The sequence below is a fragment of the Manis pentadactyla genome, chromosome 6 (genome assembly GCF_030020395.1).
Source record: "Manis pentadactyla isolate mManPen7 chromosome 6, mManPen7.hap1, whole genome shotgun sequence".
Taxonomy (NCBI): domain Eukaryota; kingdom Metazoa; phylum Chordata; class Mammalia; order Pholidota; family Manidae; genus Manis; species Manis pentadactyla.
In genome coordinates, this window is record NC_080024.1 from 65,746,777 (window position 1) to 65,773,808 (window position 27,032).

The 27,032-nt window shown below is 41.3% G+C and overlaps 1 protein-coding gene across 1 annotated transcript in view; it reads right to left on the reverse strand.

The window, feature by feature from the left end:
• MYO3B (myosin IIIB) overlaps nucleotides 1-27,032 on the reverse strand; it is a 487,104-nt gene that overhangs the window by 116,383 nt on the left and 343,689 nt on the right. The window contains exon 29 of the mRNA XM_057503926.1: nucleotides 14,176-14,278. Coding sequence (XP_057359909.1) covers nucleotides 14,176-14,278 — 103 coding nt within the window. The remainder of the gene's footprint in view (nucleotides 1-14,175; nucleotides 14,279-27,032) is intronic.

Here is a 27,032-nt window from a genome sequence, read left to right on the forward strand (position 1 = left end):
ATTTAGATTTTCTGTTTCTTCCTGGGTCAGCCTTGGAAGGTTGTATTTTTCTAGAAAGTTGTCCATTTATTCTAGGTTATCCCATTTGTTACCATATAATTTTTCATAGTAGTCTCTCAGAGCTTCTTTGTATTTCTCTGGTGTCTGTAGTGATTTTTCCTTTCTCATTTCTGATTCTGTTTATGTGTGTAGACTCTCTTTTTTTCTTGCTACGTCTGGCTAGGGCTTTATCTGTTTTGTTTATTTTCTTGAGGAACCAGCTGCTGCTTTCATTCATTCTTTCTATTGTTTTATTCTTCCCAATGTTATTTATTCGTGCTTTAATCTTTATTATGTCCCTCCTTCTATTCACCTTGGGCCTCATTTGTTCTTCCTTTTCTACTTTCATTGATTGTGAGTTTAAACCATTCATTTGGGATTGTTCTTCTTTCCTGGGGTAGGCCTGTCTTGCAATATATTTCCCTCTTAGCGTGGCCTTTGCTGCATCCCACAGATTTTGTTTTGTTGAATTATTATTGTCATTTGTCTCCATATAATGCTTGATGTCTGTTTTTATTTGGTCATTGATCCATTGATTATTTAGGAGTATGTTATTAAGCCTCCATGTGTTTGTGGAGTTTTTCATTTTCTTTGTATCATTTATTTCTAGTTTCATACTTTTGTGATGTGAGAAGCTGGTTGGTACAATTTCGATCTTTTTGAATTTACTGAAGTTCTTTTTGTGGCCTAGTATATGATCTATTCTTGAAAATGTTCCACGTGCACTTGAGAAGAATGTGTATTGTGTTCCTTTTGGATGGAGTTTTCTGTGGATGTCCATTAGGTCCATATGTTCTTATATGTTGTTCAGTGCCTCTGTCTCTCTATTAATTTGTGTCTGGTTGATCTGTCATTTGGAGTAAGTGGTGTGTTGAAGTCTCCAAAAATGAATGCATTGCATTCTATTTCCCCCTTTAATTCTGTTAGTATTTGTTTCACATATGTAGGTGATCCTGTGTTGGGTGCATGGATATTTATAATAGTTATATCCTCTTGTTGGACTGACCCTTTCATCATTATGTAATGTCATTCTTTGTCTGTTATTACTTTCTTTGTTTTAAAGTCTATTTTGTCTAATACAAGTACTGCAACACCTTTTTTCTCCCTGTTAGTTACATGAAATATCTTTTTCCATCCCTTTACTTTAAGTCTGTGTATGTCTTTAGGTTTGAAGTGAGTCTCTTGTAGGCAGGATATAGATGGGTCGTGTTTGTTTATCCATTCAGTGACTCTATGTCTTTTGATTGGTACATTCGGACCATTTACATTTAGGGTGATTATCGATAGGTATGTACTTATTGTCATTGCAGGCTTTAGATTCTTGGTTACCAAAGGTTCAAGGGTAATTTAACTCACTTCATATGCTATTGCAAACACATCCTGAAGGGTTTTTTTTCCCCTCCTTTTTCTTCCTCCTCCATTCTTTGTGTGTTATGAATCATATTCTGTACTCTTTGTCTATCCCTTTGGTGACATCTACTTAGCTTTGGAATACTTCCATCTATAGGAGTCCCTCCAAAATGTACTGTAGAGGTGGTTTGTGGGAGGTAAATTCTCTCAGTTTTTACTTATCTGAAAATTGTTTAATCCTTCCTTCAAATTTAAATAACCTTTCCAGATAGAGTCTTCTTGGTTCAAGGTACGTCTGCTTCATTGCATTAAGTACATCATGCCACTCCCTTCTGGCCTGTAAGGTTTCTGTTGAGAAGTCTGATGATAGCCTGATGGGTTTCCCTTTGTATGTGATCTTTTTTCTCTCTCTAGCTGCTTTTAAAAGTCTGTCTTTATCCTTGATCTTTGTCATTTTAATTATTATATGTCTTGATGTTGTCTTCCTTGGGTCCTTTGTGTTGGGAGATCTGTGCACCTCCATGGCTTGAGAGACTATTTCCTTCCCCAGATTGGGGAAGTTTTCACCAATTACCTCCTCAATGACCCTTTCTATCCCTTTTTCTCTCTGTTCTTCTTCTGTACCCCTATAATGCAAATATTGTTCCATTTGGATTGGCCACAAGGTTCTCTCAATATTCTTTCATTCTTAGAGATTCTTTTTTCTGTCTGTGCCTCAGTTTCTTTGTATTCCTCTTCTCTAATTTCTGTTTCATTTACTGTCCCTTCTACTACATCTAGTCTGCTTTTAAATCTTTCCATTGTATGTTTCATTTCAGATAAGAAATTCCTTAATGATTGAATCTCTGACTTAAATTTGTTCCTGAGTTCTTTAATATTTTTTCTGTACCTCTATAAGCATGTTTATGATTTTTATTTTGAACTCTCTTTCATGCAGATTGGTGAGTTCAGATTCATTTGACCCTTTTTCTAGGATTTGTGAGATTTCGGTCTGAACCATGTTCTTTTTAAGTTTCATATTTCTGTGTTGTTTCCACTAATGCCCAGATGCTCCAGTCTCTGGAGCTGCTCAGCCCCTAGAGTGAGGTTGGGGGTTATAGGGGAGCAGAGCTGGTGCCTGGGGTGAGGAAAGATCTGTTTCCTGATTCCCGTCTGCAGTGCCTGTCTCCGGTGTCAGAGCCAGTGGGCGGAGCACACAGGTGTAAGCCTCTGTGCTTGGCGTCTCTAGCTGTTGTAGGCGGGGCCTCCCTGTGGCTGGCCTGATGCCAGGAAAGTGACTGCAGGTTTGTGAACCAGTGCCGGCAGGCTAGGAGGAAGGCACAGCAGGCTGCGTGTCACAGTGGGGGGCCTCGGAGCAGAATAGGCAGCCAGGGGGATGGAGTGCCTGAAGCTCCTCAAAATTCCCGACCAACTGGGCAGAGCACACCCAGACAACCCTGTCCAGCTCTCCCCTCCCCCACGCAGCAAGCTCCATGCCAACCCTGCCCCTTCAGTAGCCCTTTCAGTCCTAGGAAGCCTCTCAGACTACCTGCCTTTCCTCAGACACTGAGTGGTCAGATGTGGATCCCCTCCTCCGCAAACGACTGGAATCTCAGTCTCTCAAGCACCTGTCCAAGCACCCCAAGGTCCAGAGCACCACCAAATATAGGTTTCTGCTCACAAAGCAGGTCTCCAGGGCTAGGTGTTCAGCAGTTCCGGGCTTCCACCCCCTCCCCACTCCGTTTCTCTGCCTCCTGCCAGTGAGCTGGGGCAGGGGAAGGGCTTGGGTCCCCGGCCGGACTAAGGCTTTCGTACATTACTCTGTTTCCTGAGGTCTGTTCTATTCATGAGGTCTGTATGCCGCCTGGTTCAGCCTTCTTTCTTGTTGCTGCTTTAGGATTAGTTGTATTAATTATCTATATTTTCATACTATTTGTGGTTTTGGGAGGAGTCTCACGCCACTATCTTTGGCAGTCTGACTTTATCTTTCAACTTTTGATTTTGAGTTAATTTCATAATTATAGAAAAGATAGAAGAATAGTTTAAAGAATTCTATATATTCCTCAGCAGATTCTCTGAATATTAGCAATGCACGCACTTGCTTTGTCTTTCCTCTCCCTTCTCTCTGTCTGTCTTTCCCTTGGTACATGTATACTGATAGCCATACTTATACACACATATAATTTTTTTCTGAACCATTTGAGTCAGTGGCACCTGATACTCCTTTATCCATAGATACTTCAATTTGTGTTTCTTAAAAGAGAATTATTTTCTATGACCATACATAGTACAGTGATCAAAGTAAGGAAATTAATAATGCAATACTACTATGCAATGTATGGAGTGTATTCAGATTTTTCCATTTGTCCCAATGAATGTCTCCTAAAGAAAAAGAAAATTCTGGATCATACACTGCATTCAATCGTGTTACTTTGTCTTTCCTTTGGAACAGTTCCTCAGTCAACCTTTGTGTTTAATTTTGAAGCCTACAGGTCAGTCATTTTGGAAGAAGTCCCTCTGTTTGGTTTGTCTTCTGTTTCCTCATGATTAAATTCAGGTCATGCAAATTTGGCAGGAAATCCACAGAAGTAATGTTGCATTCTTCTCAGTGCATCCCATCAGGAGGCGCATGCTGTAAATTCATCTGATTACTAGTAATGATAATTTTCATCACTTGGTTAAGGTGGATCAGCCAGATTTCCTTGCTGTCTTTTTGAAATTAGTATCTTTTTGAGATTTACTCTGAGACTATGCAAAAAGCTATTACTCCTTAAACTCTCATCTAGCAGTTTGTTAGCATCCATTGATGATTATCACCTGAAACAATAATCATCTTGGTAGTTGTCAAATGGTTATTTTGTTTTCATCATCCTTTTACATTTATTATTTTAAATTTGAGTGAAAGAAAAGGTTTTACCCTGTTTCTTCCTTCCTTCCTCCCCTGCTTCCTTTCACTCTCTTCCCTCCCTGCCTCCCTTCCTTTCTTCTATCAATGTGGATTCATGAATTCTTATTTTACTCAATACATTGTATCTTATTATCATTATTTACTTTAATACTAAAATTGTCCTCACTATGGCACTGGCTTAATTTTAAAGGGTTAGGAGTAACACGCTTCAAAAGAGTACCTCAGAGAAGAATGTATAATACGCTTCAAAAGAGTACCTCAGAGAAGAATGTATAATACTATGGTCACATAAAGAAAGGTGGATGCCTCAGAGAGAACACCAATAACTCCCCCTATTACTACTATTTATGAGTGCTTTTTAATATGTCAGATGAGATGTCATACACTTTGTATATGTTATCTTATTTAACTTTCATGATCTGGTGAGGTATTCATTATGTGATTTATCTTCCACATAAAGATGAGGAAAGGAGACTAACAAAATGAGAAAGCTCATTAAGATCTTACCCTTACTAATAGTAGCAGGTAGAGTGGGCTCCAGGGACCCTGCTGTCAACCACCAGGCAATCCTACAAATATGTGTGGAAGCCTTCAGGAAAGGAAGAGGTCTTAGAAGCAAGGCTGCACTGTTACTGACAGTGTTGTTCTAGGAGCTATCGAAGTCACCTGAGTCTTTTTGCATTTTCACAAATGGGGCATTTGGAAGTGGTCTACAAGTCTGTCATCAGTCTAGGAACTTCTCTAACCTGCATTGTGGAAACCTTCCAAACCTGCCTGAAATCCAGTGAGAAAAGCATAGGAAAGCTCATTTGTGCTAGTGTCAGCCGATACAGATCCAGAAAGATGTGAGTTGGCCAAGTTGCCCATGAGTCAGACCAGTGAAAGCCAAAATCAGCAAGAGAAGAGAAAACCAAGGACACAGTGGAGCCGGGGTTCTTATGGAATTCAGTGTCTATTCTGTTCTTTAGATTCCAGGGGAAGACAGGGCTGTAAGCTTCCCTTTCCACCAGCTAACACATTAGATCCTTCTTCCCTTCTTCCCACACCACCACCACTTTGAATATCAAACTTCCGATTTTATGAGGATGAGCTTATGTGAAAGAAATACATTGCATTTTTAACTAATGGAAACTGCCCTGCCTCAGAGGGAAAAGCACAGTTGGATCTGAGAATAACATCCTTACCCTCCCAGGAGGAACAAACTAAAAATAAAAGGCAACAAGGTGTTTCCTGCCTGTCAGTAAATCCAATACGCAAAGGAGATGCCTCAACCTGACGGCCGGGTACTTAACAGTCCAACTCCCTCCATCTGAGAGCAGCCATGTGGTGCTCAGAGCTAACAGCTGCCAAGCAGAACCCCTCAGATTAACCCATAGGTGGTGTTGAACCACTTCCCATTAAGATATTTGCAAAGCAAACAAAAATGATAGCCCCACTGTGAGTGCTGGCAGCTGGCCAGGAGCTCTGGCTGCTCTTGTTGACAGGAAGAGCTCTCAGGGGAAGGTCTGGGCCAGAGCATGGAAGGCCACTCATGCCTGCATCTCCAGACTGTGTTGGTCTTAGGCCATTAGAATCTTAGTATCAGGGACTGTTTATTATCTAATTTTCCAATCACAGCAGTCCAGTCTCTAGAGCTGTTTCACCAGAGCTCTCCATTCCTCTGTCTCCCTGACCTACACTATTCAGAAAAAAAATCACCCTCCTCCTGTTTTGTTTACTCATCAGGGAGATAAATTTGAGAAGTTACTAAGATGTACATAAAGTGTGGCATTACTGTTAACAACAGCTTCTGTAGTGAACACTTGTTCAGGTTCTGTCTTAATTTAAAATGGCTACAACAATGCTAATGGGAAATAATGCTGGAATATTTGTGTCCTACAGTTAGTATCCAATTGCCAATTAACTTACAAAATACACTTGGAATCAAAACACTAGTATTTTTTCCTTCTAACCCAGAGAAGAATATGAAATAGTTAATAAGGCTATGGGGATGTACAGTTAATCTTCCTTCAACCTATAATATTATAATCTAGTTTTCTTTTGGTGATGAAACACTTGATATAGAATTAATTTCTACACAAATTTTGGTCCTGCAATATTTTCAATTTGAGCAAGTTTCCTTTTCTCAGGTTTTTTTTTTCTTTCAAAATAGGCTCAATATGCAAAGTATTTTTTTGGTCAAAAACTCAATCTGAGCCTTGAATATAGCAAAAATATGGATGAAGATACAAGTAAAGTAGATACCAGAGGTGTGTTGAATTTCTGGAATTTCCTATTCTCACAAAGTGGTAATGTAGGAAGGGAACAGGGGATGGCAAAATGGTCAGAAGAATTTGCCAGACTATCACTGCTTGAAATTGTCCTTTAGATTAGAAACCAGAACTTCAGAGATGCAGGTATTACCTGTATAAAGACAGAGATAAAGAAAGAGAGATTGAGAGAGAAGGAAAGAAAGAAAGAAGGAAAGGGAGAGTGCCACAGAGAGACTGAGATTTCTTTAGAAAAAATAGAGCCATTATGATATCAAAAGATGTTTTTTATAAAAAATGTAGAGCCATTTGACAAAGAACAAAGTTAATAAGAAACTTTTTAGAATCGTGAATATATCATTCAGTTTTACATGATGTTTATCCAAAGAAAATTAAATGCCACTGGACCCAAGTTCCCTGTGAATGTATACATTTTCCAGAGTGAATCAGGACAGAGCTCGTACCATCACTCGTTGATAGTAAATGTGTTCAGGGACAGACCAATGTAAGCACAGATGCTCACGTCTGTGGGTGACAGCACCAAAGACCGGGTTGGGGCAGTGTCATGACTTCTGCTTTACATAAATTGGACATGATGGAAAGTGGTTCTCGCACCCAACTGTCCAAATCATTTCTAGAGGTGTTTCCCCTCTGTCTGAGACACCAAGCACAAAAATACTGCCTTGAAATGTGGATCTCATGTGGGGTTGGGGTGATCTGGAGAACCCAAGTGAAACGTATTCTAACATCATTTTTGCTGAAGTTAACTATGTCTGGTTCCTAGCAACTGATATAAAGACATTAACCATAGACAATTAGCTGCCAATAACTGAACTTCATTAAAAAAAAAAAGGCATGTAATTAAGCATCTTCCCAAACCTGGGGCTTCTTTTTTAGTTAGGAAAATAGATAAATTACTGAAAACTGACATAGTGTGAACAATATATCCTTTCCATTATTTTGTTAGCACCACTGGCTTTTTAAGAAGCTAGCTTCCTACTTTATCAAACATTAATTATTATGCTCAAATCAAACTTAAGATAAATAGGAGGCATTTCTTGAGGATGAAGTAATTAAATTTAGTTTTGGACCCAACAGAAATAAAAATTCAAATAGCACATATGCATTCATCCATTTATCAATTACTTTTATTTATGCGTACAACGGCCAAGATTTTAAATTCAGTGAGTCATACATCAATGAGTGGCAGATGGTTTCAGCCCTGTAATTTATTATCTCATGTAGAATATACTAATAATAGCTAACATTTTTGTGCATTTACCACGTGCTAGGTAGTTTTCTAAAAATGTCCTATGGTTTATTCTCCCAATAGCCACACAAGATAGGTACCGTTATTAACAATATGCTTAACTTGCCCAAGGCCAACCGAGGCAGCTGAGCACAGCCCCAGGCCTGGAAATGAAGCAGTCTGGCTCCAGAGCCTGTGGCCTAAACTGTTTCTTCTCCCTGCACGGTAGGAACCACACAGTGGGCAGGAATCAAACTCAGATGTTGGTGGGGCCAGGCTATGAATTAAGCAGGCCAGTGAGTAGGTATCAATGGAAGATAGCCTCTAATCAGTTCCAGGAGATTGCTGCTAGACATTCCATTATTTTAAGAACCATATAAATCTGAATTGTTGTATGAAATCTTTCTATTTTTATATCTTGGATACTAATTAAGTATTTCAAAAACATTGTGTAGGCCAAACAAAGTATGTCTGCAGACTATTCTACCAAAACACTCTTTTGGCTAAAAGAATAAGGTCCAAAATATTTTGTGCAGCTTTTAAGCCCACTCATATCCTGCCTCCCCTCTGCCTTTTCCCTGTAATAGTTCTCCCTCCGTCATGCTGTGGCCACCCCACCCTCAGCCCTCACCCCACTGGACATCTCCACCTCCCCAAGGGGCTATCCACGCGCCCTGTCTCTGGGCAGTGGCCTGCTCTGTTTCTCCCAAATGAGGTGCTCTTCTCGTGGCTCTAGGCTGCGTCAAGCCTCTACAGGAGATGCCACAGGCATGAGACCTTGGAGGATGCATGAACTATTGACAGGTAAAGAATTGGCAAGGGAATTCTATTCAGAAGGAAACACATGAACAAATATACGGAAACAGGAAAACAAAAGACATGTTGAAAACCACCAAACAGCTCCAGATATTTTAAAAGAGGCCTCTGGGTCCTTGGAATCTGGTCCTATAAAGAGAACTCGGATTGCTGACATTCTTGACATCCACAGTCCTTCTGAAGAGGTCCTTTGTATAAGGATCACTGGTGATTTAAGGTTTGTTGAAATAGTTCAGATAAATATTTATGTACAGCCATAAGAAAATCCACAAGGAAAAATATAACTCAAAACAGATTTTTCCTTGAAGGTCCTTTCAGCTGCTGATAAAGTTTCTGGCTTCAGAAAGGTTTTGAAAATAAATGTGACCAATTAATATTTTTAAAACTTAGGAACTCTAAGAAGGCCCTAACAACCAAGTAAGCTCTGCAAGTTTATCATTTGAGGGCGTGCCAGTGGAATCCTGGCCATATTGGCAAGGGTGAATCTTGGGGCCCAGATCAGCCTCAGATCCATCACTGAGATAAGAGCCAGGAACACAACAAAATTAAATTTGGCTTTTAAGTTAAAGCAGAGAGTTAGCATTGTTCAGAGCTTCTAAAATGCTGGAATCCTCAGTGTTTGTTTTAGTGTACAGCTCTAGGCTAAGCCAGAGGGGTCTTGACCCTTCATATCAGGTCACTCACTGTACAGGAACCTGGCATGCTACCCTTACGACCATTCTTGCTATTACTTCTGTCACAGCAGCAACAGCTCGCCATCACCCCTCAGCGGGCACTTGTTATGTGTCCAGAACTGCGCTAGTTCCTTTTTGTAGATATCTCTAGTCCTTACAATGAATCCCTTTTTGTAGCTTAGGATCCTGAGGTTCAGAAAGGTGAAGAAACTTGCCCAGAGCCTCAGTTTGTCTGTAACTGAACTGAACACAAGCCCAGGTCTGCCACCAATGCCCATTCATTTCCTACCCCAATGAGCCAACACATAGACTATCCACCACATCATAAGCACTTCACAAAAGAAGGGCAGCATCCCTGCCCCTCCGCACCCAGGCTGTCTCTTCCCCTCTGGCTCCGCAGGAGGGCCTCTGGTGCCTCAGGGCATGGGGACTTGGCTGCAGTGGGAGGAAATTTGCGGGAAGGTGAGGGAAATGAAAGTGGAAGGAAAAATGAGCCTGGGGATTGAAGGGTGGGAAAGGAAAGGTCCTCCTGATACGTAAAGACAAGTTTTGTTTACTCTTCTTAGCACTGCCACGTACTTCTGCAGTGACCGCCCATACAGTGTTTGCTGAGGTATGTGGTGATCTGCACTTTCACAGCCCACATGAAAATCTGGCCCACAGTCGGCCCTGACTGGGAGGCTGTTTCCCTGGCTCATCGATTCTGAGGTCAGCCCAACTGGCTCCGAGCCCCACAGTTGCAAAGATGACACGCAGGAGAAATATGTGCTCATTTTCCCCTCTTGTGAGGTGCCAGCTCCTCTCGAACTGCTGGAGTCATGAAGGTTCCCATCACTGGAATCTGAATCTTCACTGAGGCCGCCCCAAACGAAGCAGTTTCTCTGGCAGTGTGTCATGAGCAGCTTGGTAAAAAACATCTGCACCAGCATTATCCATCTGCCTCCCTCATAGGGGCTTTGCTTTACACAGCAACAGTTTAGCTGTGCTAAAGAATATCAAATAAAAGCCTTGAGAGAGCTTTGCCATACACAGGCCAAATTCAATTGAGGGCATAATCCTCACTATTGTACTTATCAGTATTAAAATGGAGGATTACCATCACAGGAACAAAGCCCCACGACATAAAAGACTATTTCCATTCTGTCATTCACTGTATAGAAAGTGGAGCAGAAAAACACCATGCCACTGACTTCTACCTTCAACGTGAGTTTTCTTTCTCCCCAGCTATGTTAACCCATAGCCTGTCACACACAGATGAGAGCACCTTTCCAGGGAGGCCATAGGCTTTCTCCCAAGAATTCAGTGCTGGAATTTTCTCCATCAGTTACAGGGTGACAGTTTTATACCAATCAGGGTTTATTCCTTAGCTGGTTGTGATTTAAGATTTGCTGCAATGACAGTTATAGAGAACACAGAATACAAAAAGCCCTGGGCTAAGCATTTAGAGCCTGGAACCTAGATTGGTAGTAGACTGTAACAGCAATTTAAAAGTGTGGGCTCTGGAGTCAGAAGGCCTGCATCCAAGTCCTGACTCTTGTCAATTTACTGAGTAACACTGGCAAGTTATTTGTAATCTCTAGGTGTCAGAAATTATAAAATGTGTACCCCTCCCATAGGGTAGTTGCGAGGAATAAATAATACATATAAAACACTTAGCATGGTACCCAGGAAGTTGTTAATGAATATCAAATGTTAGTTTTTGCTATTATTGTTGGAAACAGAAGATCTGGATTCAAACCCCAGACCTGCCATTTGTTCCCTGTGTGGTGGTGGGTGAGGCCCCCAGACTACCAGGAGTGGGAAAACCTGATCTGGGTTCCGGGCCAGCATTTGGGACATATTTGTCTCAGATTTTCCTCGTTTGGTTTAATTCAGTGGCATGGAGTTGGTAATGCCACCTAAAAGGCTGGTGTGAGAATCAGGTGAGAAAATTGTGGAAAAAGACCTGGCATTGTAACAAATTTTGGGTGAATCTGAGTGATGACATCAATATGTCCCTATTCTTGGTCTCAACAATATTTCTTAGCATGTCTGGGTCTTCCTTGTGAACTCTTCCCTCTGATTCCAACTTCCCTTCATCTTTCTCAATGTCTATCTGCTTCCATCACCGCCTCTTCAGAACTCTTCTGTCCCACTGCATTGGTTGGTTCCCCAAGCCCTCCTTCTGTGCCTATTCTCCCCTGCAGAAGCTGAGAATGCCCATGTTCACTTTCCCAGCCTTCCTTGCAGCTCCCCTGAAGAGCCATCTCTGCAAATTCTGGTCCGTGAGAAGTTCTAGAAAAGGTTACCCTCCTGACAAATGGAGAGTGACTCCTGAGGAGGGCTCCCTTTCCACTTACCTCTTTCTTCCTGCTTTAGACACTGCTATGTGAAGAAGTGATGCTTAGTGCTGCTTCAGCCACCTTGAGGCCATAAGTGGGGGCATTGCTAACATGCTAAGAATAGCAGAGTATAGAGACAGAAAGGGCCTATGTAATTGATGACATTCCTAAGCAACTGACCTAGCACTGGAACTTCTGTTTTCAGACCTCTGTCCTGAGGGATCCTAAATCTATTGGTGGGACATTCTGCTACTTTCTGCTGAGAGCATCACCATTGGCATGACTCAGCTCTTTTCTTATTCTGCCCATCTCTGCTCTGGCCCCAGTTTCCAGTTTGTCAACCCGTGGGCACTCCACAGGGCATGGAGGTGACCATCAAACAGAGGGAAAAATAGGACCCCAGCCCCCGGGGGCACAGACACTGTGACACACTCCCTGGGTCCTGCTGTTGCTGTCACCACCCAAAGACTGAGCAGGAAGAACTTTTTTCTCATAAAAACCTGAATCCTGAAGACTGGGTTTGGAAATCAGCTCAGTAAACTTACTGAGTACCTACTGCATATCTTAGAAACAGGAAGTGAGACTCGGCCTTTGTCTTTGAGAACCTGACCTGCTAGAGGAAAGTCAACCGCAACAACAGGCAAAACGTGAAGGGCCAGAGAATGATAAACCAAAGTGAGGTCTGAGGAGGCCGAGTCTGAACTGTTATTGCTCACAACATCCTAAGGAGCTTGAGCCAGAATGTAACTCAATTTACCACCAAGTACATTATTAAGTTCAGCTGATATTTTTTTCATAGCAAGACTTTTCTTGGTGAAGAAAGCAGTGGGTTGATTTACATTCTGATAAAAGCTTATCATCTAGTCAGAAACCAGCATTTTGAGGAATACTGTTTAATACAGCAAGGAGTATTAAAGAGAATTGAGGTCTTCATGGCAGAAAGGGATATGATAACGTATCTTGATGAAATAGCTAAGCACTAAACAGAAAGACATGAGCAGAGAGAACAGAAGTAGGTGCATTGGTAGAACAATCAGTCTGGCTGCAGGTAGCCATATGGTGCCCACGGGACATATCGGGGGTGAATCTGGAGGACTTGTTGGATCAAGATGGGGAGAGGCTTGATATAGCTGAATGAAGTCTGAACCTCTTTTGGTCTAAAATGGGAAGCCATTAAAGTTCTCTGAAAATATAGAATATGCTTTACGACAATTGATCAGGTGTCAGAAATGAAAGCTAGTTTGTAAAAAAGAGAGAACAGAGAGAGAGAAAGAGATACTAGGCCAAGGAAGGATGCTAAGGAAATGATTGGAAGTGGGGTTAAGTTAGAGGAAGGGATTAAAAATGACTCCCAGGTTTTAAGGCTACGTTACAAGACAGTGTTTGTGTCATTCACAGAAGTGGGAGGATGAGGTCTACAATATTTCTTCACATACCCTTAAATAAGCTATTCTATTAAGAAAGTAGTTTACTTTGAAAGCAATCCAAGAACAGTTTGAGACTGCTAGAGAAGTAGTGATGATTTAATTAGTCGGCCCAAAAATATCAGTAAGAAGTCTCAAAAAATTAAGAATCATTTAAAAGAATTACAAATCAAGACCACCTCTTTTTCCAGGTGAAACGATACAAAGAGCTTTCTGTTGATCTGCTTCTGTCTCCAAATCCTAGCATAAACTTTTAATGAAAGTCCCCACAAGCAATTTGGAGGAAAATAAGAAAGACAAGCGTCATCCTAAGCAGAGCTTCCCTTTGTCACACTTGCTCCCCCTGTAGCTGTGTCCTCCTCTGGTGGTGACACGTGTGATGGGGCCTGGAGACCTCTTCTGGGAGGAGGTAGGTTATGGACGCTTCCCTGCAGAACGGGAGGCCTGTGAGTTCCTTGAGCCACTGGTGCTTCCTGTCAGGGCCTGGCCTGGCCTGACTAAAGTGACCTGAGGCCACATTTACCAGGGTCATTGTCCTCTGCAGCCCTGAGTAGCTCATGCCTACATTGAAAATAGTAAACTATGGCCCTGGGCACCAGTGCTGTATTCATTTTGAATTATATTTAATTAGCACCTGTGGGTAAACAAGTAATGATACTCCCTTTTCGCTTTAGCTTAAACCCAAGGTTTTTCAGCACCGGAACTATTGTCATTTGGGGCTGGACACTTCTTTTGCTGTGAAAGGGCTGCACTGTGCTCTGTAGGATGTTTGGCATCGCTGGCCTCTAACCACTGGATGCCAGTGGCACAACTCTTTCCCCTAAAGTTGTGACAACCAAAAATGTCTCCAGACTTGTCAAGTGTCCTGGGGGAGAGGGGCAAAACTGTTCCCCACTGAGAACCACCACTTTAACCTAATGAGGCCAAGTATAGGTTTCACCATGAAGGAAAAAAAGCAGGATTGTGTTCAGGTTGTCCTGTAAAATAAGAATTTTGCCCACAGAGTAATAATGACCTTTGACATGGCAGAATCTCATGGGAAACACTTTTTGGCTTTACTCTCTCCAAGTCATCAAAATAACAGCGTTTAGAAATACTTCTGTTATATTGCCCACTGGGCAGAGCACCTGAGCTTCACACTGGGAACATTTAGAGATGAGACTCACCACTTTTTCTCAATAGCAGCAGGGGGGTTGCTTGAAGTTTCTGACTGGCCATTGTTGGATTCTGCTTGTGGACTACTTTTGTGATCTACAGAGATGCTCAGAACTGAGGGAAAAACAAACAAGTATTTAGAGGTCTCAGGATGAATGCAGAGATAGATAGCACTGGACTTCAGAGCCCATCCATGCTTTCTGCAGCCCCTTTCTCTCTGCCCTCATGCTGCTCCCTGACTTCCCAAAGCCTTCGTAGAGGACACGTCAAGACTGGCCTGCTTCGTGCTAGTTCCCAGTCAATGAATTTGATAAAATAACTCATGCTTACAGGAAAACAAGCTACCTCTCTCTGACGACATATATAGCAGGCAGAGATGAGCGGCGCACAGGTAATGCAGACCACAATAGTGGCAGCATGCAGCAGCTGCAGTGACTAGACAGATTCAGTAGACCAGCTTCTAGTCTGGCTGGGCAGGACAGGGCCCTCTCCTGATGTGGATAGTTGGCCAAGGAATGAATTGTCACAATGTGAACTGTAAATGAGGAATAATTACTGGAGCAAACCATTTCTACATTGAACGAGGACAGTTTACTGATGAATTTCTCAAGAGTGGGAGTAACAAATACAATTCTTGCTTTCTGTGCTGTGGCAGCCCAGCCATGATGAATCAGTCATGGCCCTCCTTTCCACTGAACCTTAATTCAGCTTCAAGTTCCTTCTTAACACAAAGCTTCATCCTCAAAGTGTGGACCTGTGTATCCATGACTTCACCAAACCACATCTGTCTCGCCAATGGGTTTCAGCCCCGGGCAAGTTCACTCTTGATTCGTGAAACTGAGAAATGACAATGCTATGAAAGGGTTTACACCCAGCTTTATTCTCAGGGTGGCAGGTCAAGCATAGAATCCCATCCACTAGGAATCTGCAGGCAGCAAGTCTGTCTCTGCCCCCACAGCTGTCTCCTCTCTGTCCTCGGCACTGCCACCACTCCAGCCTCCACTCTCCCGTGGTCATGCAGCTCAGAGCACTGGGTGAGCTCCTTATATAGAGTCAATAACAGTGTGTGCAGTGAGGGAGCAGACCAGGTCAGGTGAGAATCCTGGCCAGAGGAACTTTCAGTTTCTCTATAAAATCATGTGAAGCATCAATATCAACTGGAAACTTGTTAAAAATGCAAATTCTTGGGCTCTACTCAGACAAAGTGAATCAGAAAGAACAGGGGAAGGGGCTGGCAATCTACATATTTAACAAGCCGTCAAGGTGATCTGGGTCTGTGTTGAAGTTTGAAAAACACTGCTCCAGATTCAAGACTTTTTTTTTGTGTGTGTGTGTGTCCTTGTTAATTCTTTTTCTAAAAAGTATCATTGGTATACAATCTTATGAAGGTTTCACATGAACAGCCTTGTGGTTTCAACATTGACCCATATTATCAAGTCCTCACCTCCCCCCATTGCAGTCACTGTCTGTCAGCATGGTAAGATGCTATAGAGTCACTACTTGTCTTCCTGTGCTCTTCTGCCTTCCCTGTGACTTACCTTTATTGTGATTGCTAATCATAATGTCCCTTAATCCCCTTCTCCCTCCCTCCCCACCCACCCTCCCCAGTCCCTTCCCTTTGGTAACTGCTAGTCCCTTCTTGGAATCTGTGAGTCTGCTGCTGTTTTGTTCCTTCAGTTTTGCTTTGTTGTTATACTCCACAAATGAGTGAAATCATTTGGTACTTGTCTTTTTCTGTCTGGCTTATTTCACTGAGCATAATACTCTCTAGCTCCATCCATGTTCTTGCAAATGGTAGGATTTGTTTTCTTCTTATGGCTGAATAATACTCCATTGTGTATATGTACCACATCTTCTTTATCCATTCATCTACTGATGGACACTTAGGTTGCTTCCATATCTTGGCTATTGTAAATAGTGCTGCAATAAACATAGGGGTGCATATGTCTTTTTGAATCAGGGATCTTGTTTACTTTGGGTCAATTCTGAGGAGTGGAATTCCTGGGTCAAATGGTATTTCTATGTTTAGTTTTTTTGAGGAACCTCCATATTGCTTTCCACAATGGTTGAACTAATTTACATTCCCGCCAGCAGTGTAGGAGGGTTCCCCTTTCTCTGCATCCTTGCCAGCATTTTCTGTTCCTTGTCTTTTGGATGTTGGCCATCCTAACTCGTGTGAGGTGATATCTCATTGTGGTTTTATTTTGCATTTCTCTGACGATTGGTGATGCAGATCATCTTTTCATGTGCCTGTGGGCTATTCGAATTTCTTTTTCAGATCCAAATTCTTAATCCTGGCTATTTATTAGAATTACCTGGGAAATATTTTTAAATTTGCCTAAACCAAGCCCATAAAGATTCCTCAGCCAACCTGGGCTGGGGTTGGCATGAATTTCTAAAAGATCCTCAGACAATTGTAATGTGTGGCCAGGGTTGAGAACCACAGTTTCATATAGTCACTACCAGTCAACTGGGGCAGGAAAGAAACCCTGCACCTATTTCCTATCCTATTTCAGATAATCTAGAAGCATCCAAACCTAAATATAACCAATGAAGATAATCTATAAACTTGGCAATTGTGACATATTTTGGAAGATGCGTAAAATATAAAAGGTTGATGTTATAAATGATAGAACGTGACAAAGAGTGCAGGAAAATAAACATAGAAACCAATTGTTTTTGTGTTGTCTATTCTTGGAAGAATATGTTCTGTTTCTATATTATTAGTTTGGTTCCTTAGACATAAATATCTTTTATGCAGAATAAATGTAATTCTTTGGGTTATCAGAGGTAGATAAGACCATCTGTTGTTGCTATTATTATTATTACTATAAACATCAAAAGGACAAAGAGAAAAATTTTAATAGAACAGTATTAGGTTTTTATTGTTATACAAAAAAACTATGACCCAACTATGAAAGAACAATGTTAAAAGAAAAAAAAAAATCAAGCAAAATAGTTACAGCTTTTCAGAATGTCATTAACTAATTCCCTTTTCCTTCCTTTATTTCTTGATTGATGAACTCTTCCAGTTAGAGGACCTGGCAGGCTTACCCGTTCCTGTAGATTCTAAAACACTGTTTGGCCCATGGTCACTTGTAGTACTGTGGTTAGCAACATAAAAGCAAGAGCTGACATAAGAAGAAAGAGGAGCCCACTTCAGGGACACAACTAACTCTGTTTCCTTATTAAGAAGGCAAACTACAAAATTTTTAACCTTGGTCTCCTGCCCAATTCAGCAGCACCACTAGCTACCACTCAATGATCAAAGCTCAAGTGGCATTGCCCATGTGGAAAGCTGAGATATCTCTTTTCTGCACCTATTTTGAGATCTTCAGTATAAAAAGGAGCAATAGCAGCTTAATAGCAATTCAGAGAGGAAAAAGCACAAATAAAGCAAGAAACAACCACCAAGCCTCTTGTGCTTTGGGACTCTCCTGGGGAAGGCACCACATCTACATTCAGAAAGACAGGAAATATCAGCATCTTTACTTGGAGCTTAGCAAATACTCACTGTTACTTTGCCTGGGTTTCCAATAAAAACCCATAGAATTTCTGTTCATGTAATTGAAGGGAAAACTTATTCCATATTTCTCATTCACTTACACTTTAGTCATCAAATTATTGATTTTTATGAGTTATTTGAAGTATAAAAAGCAAAAGAAACTTCCAGAATATTCTTAATAAAGCTTAGATGAAGTCTATCCCTCCCTCCTCAGTTTTGCCTGAAGAGCAGGGGAAGGGATTTGGGTCAGAGTAAGGAGATACAATAGTTATCAAACTATTGAGTTCAAAGCAAAATCCAAAGTTGTCAAATATTTTTAAGTATGTCCTTGTGACAGTTGGAATCACCTGGCATTTTTCTGGCAAAGTAACTGCTGAACAAGTAGATTGGAGGAATGAAGGTTTGGAGAAAAACAGAAAAGTAAAATAGGGTGTGTAGATCAGCTTAAAGGAATTAGACCAGTAATATGGCTGAAAAAATTAAATGATGAGCTTAAATAGCAGAAAAGTTCTCAAAATACTTGAGGTATGAGAGAAAAAGATGGTGGTATGAGTAGTGTGGTGGACATCTCCTTCCAAAACCACATATATTTTGGAAATACAGCAAATACAACTATTCCTAGAAGAGTGACCAGAAGTAAAAGGGCACCAGCCAGTCTACATCTGGGAGAAGTGAATATCTCATGGAAAAGGGTAAGGCAAAAAAGCAGTGACTGGGGGGGACCCGAGTACTCCCCCAATGCCAGCTCACTGGCAGGAGGAAAAGAATCAGACCAGGGAGGGAGTGGAAGCACAGGACTGCTAAATACCCAGCCCTAGAAATCTATGCCGGGAGCACAGACCCACATTGCTTGGTGCTCTAGAGATTAGAGGGGCTGAAAAGCAAAGCCTGAGACTAAGACTGTGAACAAGTTCCCACAGTCAGCTGCCTTGGGACAAAAGAAAAGCAGGTGCTTTAAAAGACTTATCAAAAGTCAGAAGGCTGCTAAAGGGGCAATGGTTTAGGAGAAGGAACAGGTGGACAAAATAGTCTTGGCACATTCAGCCCAGTAGGCTGGGAACTTCCAGGAGCTTCAGGTGCCCTATTCCCCCTGGTTAGCAATGCAGCCCCAAGACCCCTGACTGCGATAAGAAACCTGCCACTCCTTCCTCCCCACTGGCACCTATGAGCAAACTGGCTCTCCCTGCCACTGCTGCAGATCAGCCTGGGGGCAGCCCCGCCTATAGCAACTACACAGCTTAACGCAGAGACTTCTCCCTGCATGCAGCTAACTGGCCCAGACCCAGAGGCGGCTCCCTGCATGCAGGAGACTGGCACAGACAGCAGAGACAGGCGCTGAGACTGGGAGTCATGAAGGGGCTTTGGTCTCTCAGCAGAACCCGGGATGCTCGCCTGCAAACCCTGACATCACCGTAGGACATCCCAAGGGCCACCCCATCCACGGCAGTTTAGGGGATTAAACCAGAGGCCACTCCCTGCACAGTTAACTGGCCCAGAAAGTGGAGACAGGCATGGCGACCAGCAAGCAGGAAGGCTCGTTGTCCTCCCAGCTGACACCCACAACACTTGCAGGTGACCACTCCCATAACTCCAGGACTATGAAAAGGCAGAAGAACCTTGCTCAATCCAAAATCCCTCAAACACCAGAAAGAGGGCTTTGTGAGACTGAAATCACCAATCCTCCTGAAAAAGAATTAAAAATAAAAGTCAAAAGCATGCTAATGGAGCTACAGAAAAATATTCAAGAGCTTAGGGATGAATGCTGGAGGGAGATAACTGAAATGAAACAAACAATGGAAGGATTTAAAAGCAGGTTAGGTGAGGTAGAGGAGGGAGTGAATGGAACTGAAATCAGAGAACAGAAATACAGAGAAGCTGAGGCAGAGAGGGAAAAAAGGATCTCTAGGAATGAAAGAATATTAGGAGAACTCTGTGACTAATCCAAAATGAACAATATTTGCATTATAGGGGTACCAGAAGAAGAAGAGAGAGAAAAAGGGATAGAAAGTGTCATTGAAGAAGTAATTTCTGAAAACTTCCCCAGTCTGGGGAAGGAAATAGTCTCCCAGGCCATGGAAGTCTACAGATCTCCCAACACAAGAGACCCAAGGAGGAAAACACCAAAACGTCTACTAATTAAAATGGCAAAGATTAAGGACAAGGACAGAGTATTAAAGGCAGCCAGAGAGAGAAGTAAGATCACCTACAAAGGAAAACCCATCAAGCTTTCATCAGACTTCTCAGCAGAAACCTTACAGGCCAGAAGGGAGTGGCATGATATATTTAATGCAATGAAACAGAAGGGCCTTGAACCAAGAATACTCTACCCAGCAAAATTATCAGTTAAATTTGAAGGAGAGACTAAACAATTCCCAGATAAGCAAAAGTTGAGAGAATTTACCTCCTACAAACCATCTCTACACTGTACTTTTGAGGGACTGTTCTAGATGGAAGTGTTCCTAAGACTAAATAGCTGTCACCTGAGAAAATAAAACCACAACAAAGGTAGTAGACCAACTAAATACTAACAAACAAAATTAAATTAGCTACCCCAAAGTCAGTAAAGGGATAGACAAGGAGTACAGAATATGACACCTAAAATATAAAGAGCAGAGGAGGAAGACAAAGAAGGGGGGGGTATTAAAAGAACCTTTAGATTGCATTTAAAATAGCATATTAAGTGAGTTAACATAGACTGCTAGATAGTAAAAAGCAGCCCTGGAGCCTTTAGTAACCACAAATCGAAAGTCTGCAATGGCAATTAGTACATACATTTCCATAATCACCCTAAATGTAAATGGACTAAATGCACCAAACAAAACACATAGAGTTACAGAATGGATAAAAAGGCAAGACCCATCTATATGCTGCCTACAAGATACTCACTTCAAACCCAAAGACATACACAGACTAAAAGTGAAGGGATGGAAAAAGATACTTCATGCAAACAATAGGGAGAAAAAAGCAGGAGTTGCAGCACTTGTATCAGACAAAATAGACTTCAAAAGAAAGACAGTAACAAGACACAATGAAGGACATTACATAATGATAAAGGGGTCAGTTCAATAAGAGGATATAACCATTATAAATATTTATGCACCCAACACAGGAGCACGTACATTTGAGAAACAAATAGTAACAGAATTAAAGGGGGAAATAGAATGTAATGCATTCATTTTAGGAGACTTCAACAGTCCACTCACTCCAAAGGACAGATCAACCACACAGAAAATAAGTAAGGAGACAGAGGCACTGAACAACACATCAGAACACATGGACCTAACAGACTTCTACAGAACACTCCACCCAATGGAGACAAATGAAAACAACAGTGCAATGCCCCAAGTTCTGTGGGATTCAGCAAAGGCAGTTCTAAGAGGAAAGTATATAGCAATCCAGGCCTATTTAAAGAAGGAGGAACAATCCCAAATGAACAGTCTAAATTCAAAATGTTGAAACAGGAAAAAGAAGAACAAATGAAGCCCAAAGTTAGTAGAAGGAGGGACATAATAAATATCAGTGAAGAAATAAATAAAAGTGAGAAGAACAAAACAATAGAAAAAAAATCAATGAAACCAAGAGCTGGTTCTTTGAGAAAATAAACAAAATACATAAACCCCTAGCCAGACTTATCAAGAAAAAAGAGTATCTACACACACACACAAAATCACAAATGAGAAAGGAAAAATCACTAGACACCACAGAAATACAAATAATTATTAGAGTATACTATGAAAAATTACATGCTAACAAACTGGATAATGTAGAAGAAATGGACAACTTTCTAGAAAAATACAACATTCCAAGGCTGACCCAAGAAGAAACAGAAAATCTGAAAAGGTCAATTACCAGCAATGAAATTGAACTGGTAATTAAAAAACTAACCAAGAATAAAACCGCCGGACCAGATGGATTCACTGCTGAATTTTATCAGACATTTGGAGAAGACATAATACCCATTTTCCTTAAAGTTTTCCAAAAAATAGAAGAGGAGGGAATACTTCCAAACTAATTCTATGAAGTCAGCATCACTCTGATACCAAAACCAGGCAAGGCTACCACAAAAAAAGAAAATTACACACCAATATCCCTGATGAACATAGATGCAAAAATACTCAACAAAATATTAGCAAACTGAATTCAAAAATACATCAAGGAGATCATGCATCATGATCAAGTAGGATTTATTCCAGGGAAGCAAGGATGGTACAACATTCGAAAATCTATCAACATCATCCACCACATCAACAAAAAGAAGGACAAAAACCACATGATCATCTCCATAGATACCAAAAAAGCAACTGACAAAATTCAACATCCATTCATGATAAAAACTCTTAACAAAATGGGTATAGAGGGCAAGTACCTCAACATAATAAAGGCCATATATAACAAACCGACCGCCAACATCATACTTAACAGCGAGAAGCTGAAAGGTTTTCCATTAAGATCGGGAACAAGACACGGATGCCCACTCTCCCCACTTTTATTCAGCATAGTTCTGCAGGACCTAGCCACGGCAATCAGACAACACAAAGAAATAAAAGGCATTCAGATTAGTAAGGAAGAAATTAAACTGTCCCTGTTTGCAGATGACATGATAATGTACATAAAAAACCCTAAAGAATCCACTCCAAAACTTCTAGAACTAATTTCTGAATTCAGCGAAGTTGCAGGATACAAAATTAATACACAGAAATCTGTTGCATTCCTATACACTAATGATGAACTAGCAGAAATAGAAATCAGGAAAACAATTCCATTCACAATTGCATCAAAAAGAATAAAATACCTAGGAATAAACCTAACAAAGGAAGTGAAAGACCTATACTCTGAAAACTGCAAGACACTCTTGAGAGAAATTAAAGAGGACACTAATAGATGGAAATTCATTCCATGATTTTGGGTAGGAAAAATTAATATTGTCAAAATGGGCATCCTGCCTAAAGCAATCTGCAGATTCAATGAAATCCCTATCAAAATACTGATAGCATTCTTCAACGAACTGGAACAAATAGTTCTAAAATTCATATGGAACCACAAAAGACCCCAAATAGCCAAGGCAATCCTGAGATGAAGAATAAAGTTGGGGGGATTATGCTCCCCAACTTCAAGTTTTACTACAAAGCCACAGTAATCAAGACAATTTGGTACCGGCACAAGAACAGACCCATAGACCAATGGAATGGACTACAGAGTACAGATATTAATCCAAGTATATATGGTCAATTAATATATATATGATAAAGGAGCCATGGATATACAATGGGGAAATGACAGCCTTTTCAACAGCTGTGTTGGCAAAGCTATACAGCTACATGTAAGAGAATGAAACTGGATTACCGTTTAACTCCATACACAAAAATAAACTAGAAATGGATCAAAGACCTGAATTTAAGTCATGAAACCATAAAACTGTTAGAAGAAGGCATAGGCAAAAATCTCTTGAATATAAACATGAACAACTTTTTCATGAACATATCTCCCTGGGAAAGGGAAACAAAAGCAAAAATGTACAGGTGGGACTACATCAAACTAAAAAGCTTCTGTACAGCAAAGGACACCATCAGTAGAACAAAAAGGCATTCTACAGGATGGCAGAATATATTCATAAATGACATATCTGATAAGGGATTCACATCCAAAATATATAAAGAGCTCACACACCTCAACAACCAAAAAGCAAATAACCTGATTAAAAAATGGGCAGAGGATCTGAACAGACACATCTCCAAAGAAGAAATTCAGATGGCCACATGAAAAGATGCTTGACATCACTAATCATCAGAGAAATGCAAATAAAAACCACAATGAGATATCACCTCACACCAGTTAGAATGGCCAACATCAAAAGACAAACAACAACAAATGCTGGTGAAGATATGGAGAAAGAGGAACCCTCCTACACTGTTGGTGGGAATGTAAATTAGTTCAACCATTGTGGAAAGCAATATGGAGGTTCCTCAAAATATAAAAATAGAAATACCATTTGTCCCAGGAATTCCAGTCCTAGGAATTTACCCTATGAATACAAGATCACAGATTCAAAAAGACATATGCACCCATATATTTATAGCAGCACTATTTACAATAGCCAAGGAATGGAAGCAACCTAAGTGACCATCAGTAGATGAATGGATAAAGAAGATGTGGTACATATACACAATGCAATATTATTCAGCCATAAGAAGAAAACAAATCCTACCATTTGCAAGAACATGGATGGAGCTAGAGAGTATTATGCTCAGTGAAATAAGCCAGACAGAAAAAGACAAGTACCAAATGATTTCACTCATCTGTGGAGTATAACAACCAAGCTAAAACTGAAGGAACAAAGCAGCAGCAGACTCACAGAACCCAAGAATGGACTAACAGTTACCAAAGGGAAAGGGACTGGGGAGGGTGGGTGGGAAGGGAGGGAAAAGGGGAATAAGGGGCATTACAATTAGCATACATAATGTAGTGGGGGGGACACGGGGAAGGCAGTATAGCACAGAGAAGACATGTAGTGACTCTGTAGCATCTTACGCTGATGGACAGTGACTGTAATGGGGTATTTGGTGGGCACTTGATAATGTGGGGTATCTAGTAAACACAAGTTGCTCATGTGACTGTATATCAATGATACCTTATTAAAAAAAAATAAAAATAAAATATAAAAAAAATACTTGAGGCACTTGCAGATTTGACAATAGAGGCTTCTCCACATATGGGTCTCCTTTCCTCAGGGAAGTAGCCATTAAGTTCTCTGGCTTAATGAAATCAAGCAATGCTGGGAGGGACTTTACTTGAATCCTTCCAAAGTTGGACTGAGCTCTATGAGCCATTCATATTTCTCAGGAAAATTGAACCAACTTTTTACTGGGCCAAATTGGAATAACATGGAGAAGCATTTGGCTGAAAACACGATAGCAAGAATTGCAAACTCAAATGCCTTTGATGCCAGCCATGTAACCTAAATATGTGCAGTGTTAGGCAAAAAGGATGGGGAGTTGTGGGGTTTGTGATGAACCAGAGACTGTATACTCCAGGGGCAAAGGGCTGAGACTGCAGGTCCCCAACAGCCAGCCATCCTGCTTTTGAAAATGAAAAGTATGTCACTGTCTCCAACCCCAAGTCTCCTCAAGTTCAAGAAGCACTGCTGCTTCCTGGGTTCCCCTCTCCTCTTTTTCTTCCACTCCATCCTTTCTCTAAGGTAAAACCCTAGTTCTGTGTTTTCTTGAAACACAGGCTAGCTGACAGATTTGAAAGGAGCCTGGAGCCTTGTGTTAGGCCTGGAAGATAAACTGTAACTACAAACTCTATTGTAAAGTCCAGGGCAACTCAACCTCACTTTTCATAAAATGCTGGCATTAGCATTAAAGGCCATACTAAAAAATCATAGTGGCTTCTAGCAGAAGTCCAGGACCTTCAAACTGCAAAAAGGGAACAGTCCAGTATTTTTTAAATGTTTGAAAACCACTGAGGAGTCCAATTCTGTCATTTTATAATGTTAATTTATGGAGGGATTAGACCAGATATCCCTGTTTTAATATCTTGTCCACCATGTTCCTACGACCACGAATGTTTTCAGTCAGTTTGAAGTCCATGTACCAAAGTCCGGATAATAGAAAGATCTTTCTGAGAAGCTAAACCTTCCTAAGTCTTTAGTAAATCAGATAAAAACATGTCAGGGTCTGCTCTAACAGGATGGGTTGAGGAGAGGCAGTTAGTAAGGAAGCCACAACTAGACCAGTTTTCCCAGTGAGCAGGGAAGTGGGAAGAGGGGCTGAGCTTCTCTCTGCTCTCTCCCCTTCTGTGCAATCACCTTTTAGGGTCCCTGGCAAGGTTGCCCCTGAATTTAATTAGCTATTACCTGTCAAAAAAAAAAATTAAAATGGCAGACTGTTCATATCAGGAGATCATGTCTTGCACTGGAACTGCCCCTTCGGCAAGCCTGTCCTGTTCTTTCATATTCAGGCTTGCTCACTGACCACTGGGGTCAACAACCAAGAACACTGTCATAGAAAAGACAGGCTACACAGCTCACTAAGTTCAGAGTTGCAGCTTTCCATCTTCCAGTCAGCTTAGTTTATGTTGATAAACATCTAAATACCAACTACCAAAACAACTGATGGCTTGGGTGGGAAAATATTGAACGGCTTTCATTCTCCAAGACCCTCAAGGCAATGAGGGCTGAAAATGCTCTGTCATCTAGACTCCTCAGCCTCTTGGCGGGGCAGACACCTTCCCTACTGGTGCCAGGGCCCCTCCCCTCCACAGAAGGGCTGCTCTTCCGCCTTTACGATCACCCCCGATTCTGCCCCACCTCCTTTCTCCCTGGCCTGGGGTCTAGAGCATGTCCTCTTTCATCACGCACCCTCCTTCTGACTCCGGTTCTTTCTAATTTGCTGGCAATACTTCCAGATATACCATAGTAGGGTGTTTGGGATGGTGGACTTTTTCCCTTTTTTATTTCCTCGGATGGGATATTTTCATCCTGTCCCTCTCCTTCCTTCTGGGTGACTCTCTTACCTCAGGCATCACCTCCCACACCCAGCCTGGTGGCACCATGTCTCCCTATTCCTTTAAGCTGGCCCAGTAAACATCCCCATGTTAAGTGATCTTGGCTGTCTCAGACCACATTTAAAGAGGTATGGTCCCTACTCTCATGTAACTTGCACTCCAGAGAGAAAGAATGGAAAGATAAGAGATGTGAAAGCACCCTGAAACTTTTAAAGGGGTCAGTTTGGTAGACTAGAGTTCCCTCAAATTCATGTCTGTCTGGAACCTCAGAGTGTGCCCTTACTTGGAAATAGGCTCTTTGCAGGTATAAGTAGTTTAAGATGACATCATAGTGAATTAAAGTGGGTCTTAATCCAATGATTAGTGTCCTTATAAGAAGGCAATCTGAAGACAGAGAGACATGCATGTGACAATAGAAGCTGAGAATGAAGTGATGAATCCACAAGCCGAGGAATGTCAACCACTCAGGACCCTCCTGAAGCTAGGAGGGAAATGTGGAAGGAATTCTCTCTCACAGCCTCCAGTAGCAACCAACCTGGCTGACACCTTGATTTTGGGTTTCTAGCCTTCTGAACTGTAAGAGAATACATTTTTGTTGTTTTAAGCTACAAAGTTTGGGGTAATTTGTCATGGTAACCCTAGTAATATGGGGAGGGGTTGTTGACAGATGTTAAGGATTGGAAACAGAAGACAGAGATGAAATACATTGGGTCTGTGCATTCAGCTTAATTTGTCACTGGGGTGGGAAGAAAAATTAGGAACAAGAGCTAGGAAATATCCATTAGCTTTATTTAGCACACATAAAGGTATGGATCATTATGTTCCATACATTGCCCTAAGCCCTTTATAAAAATTAAC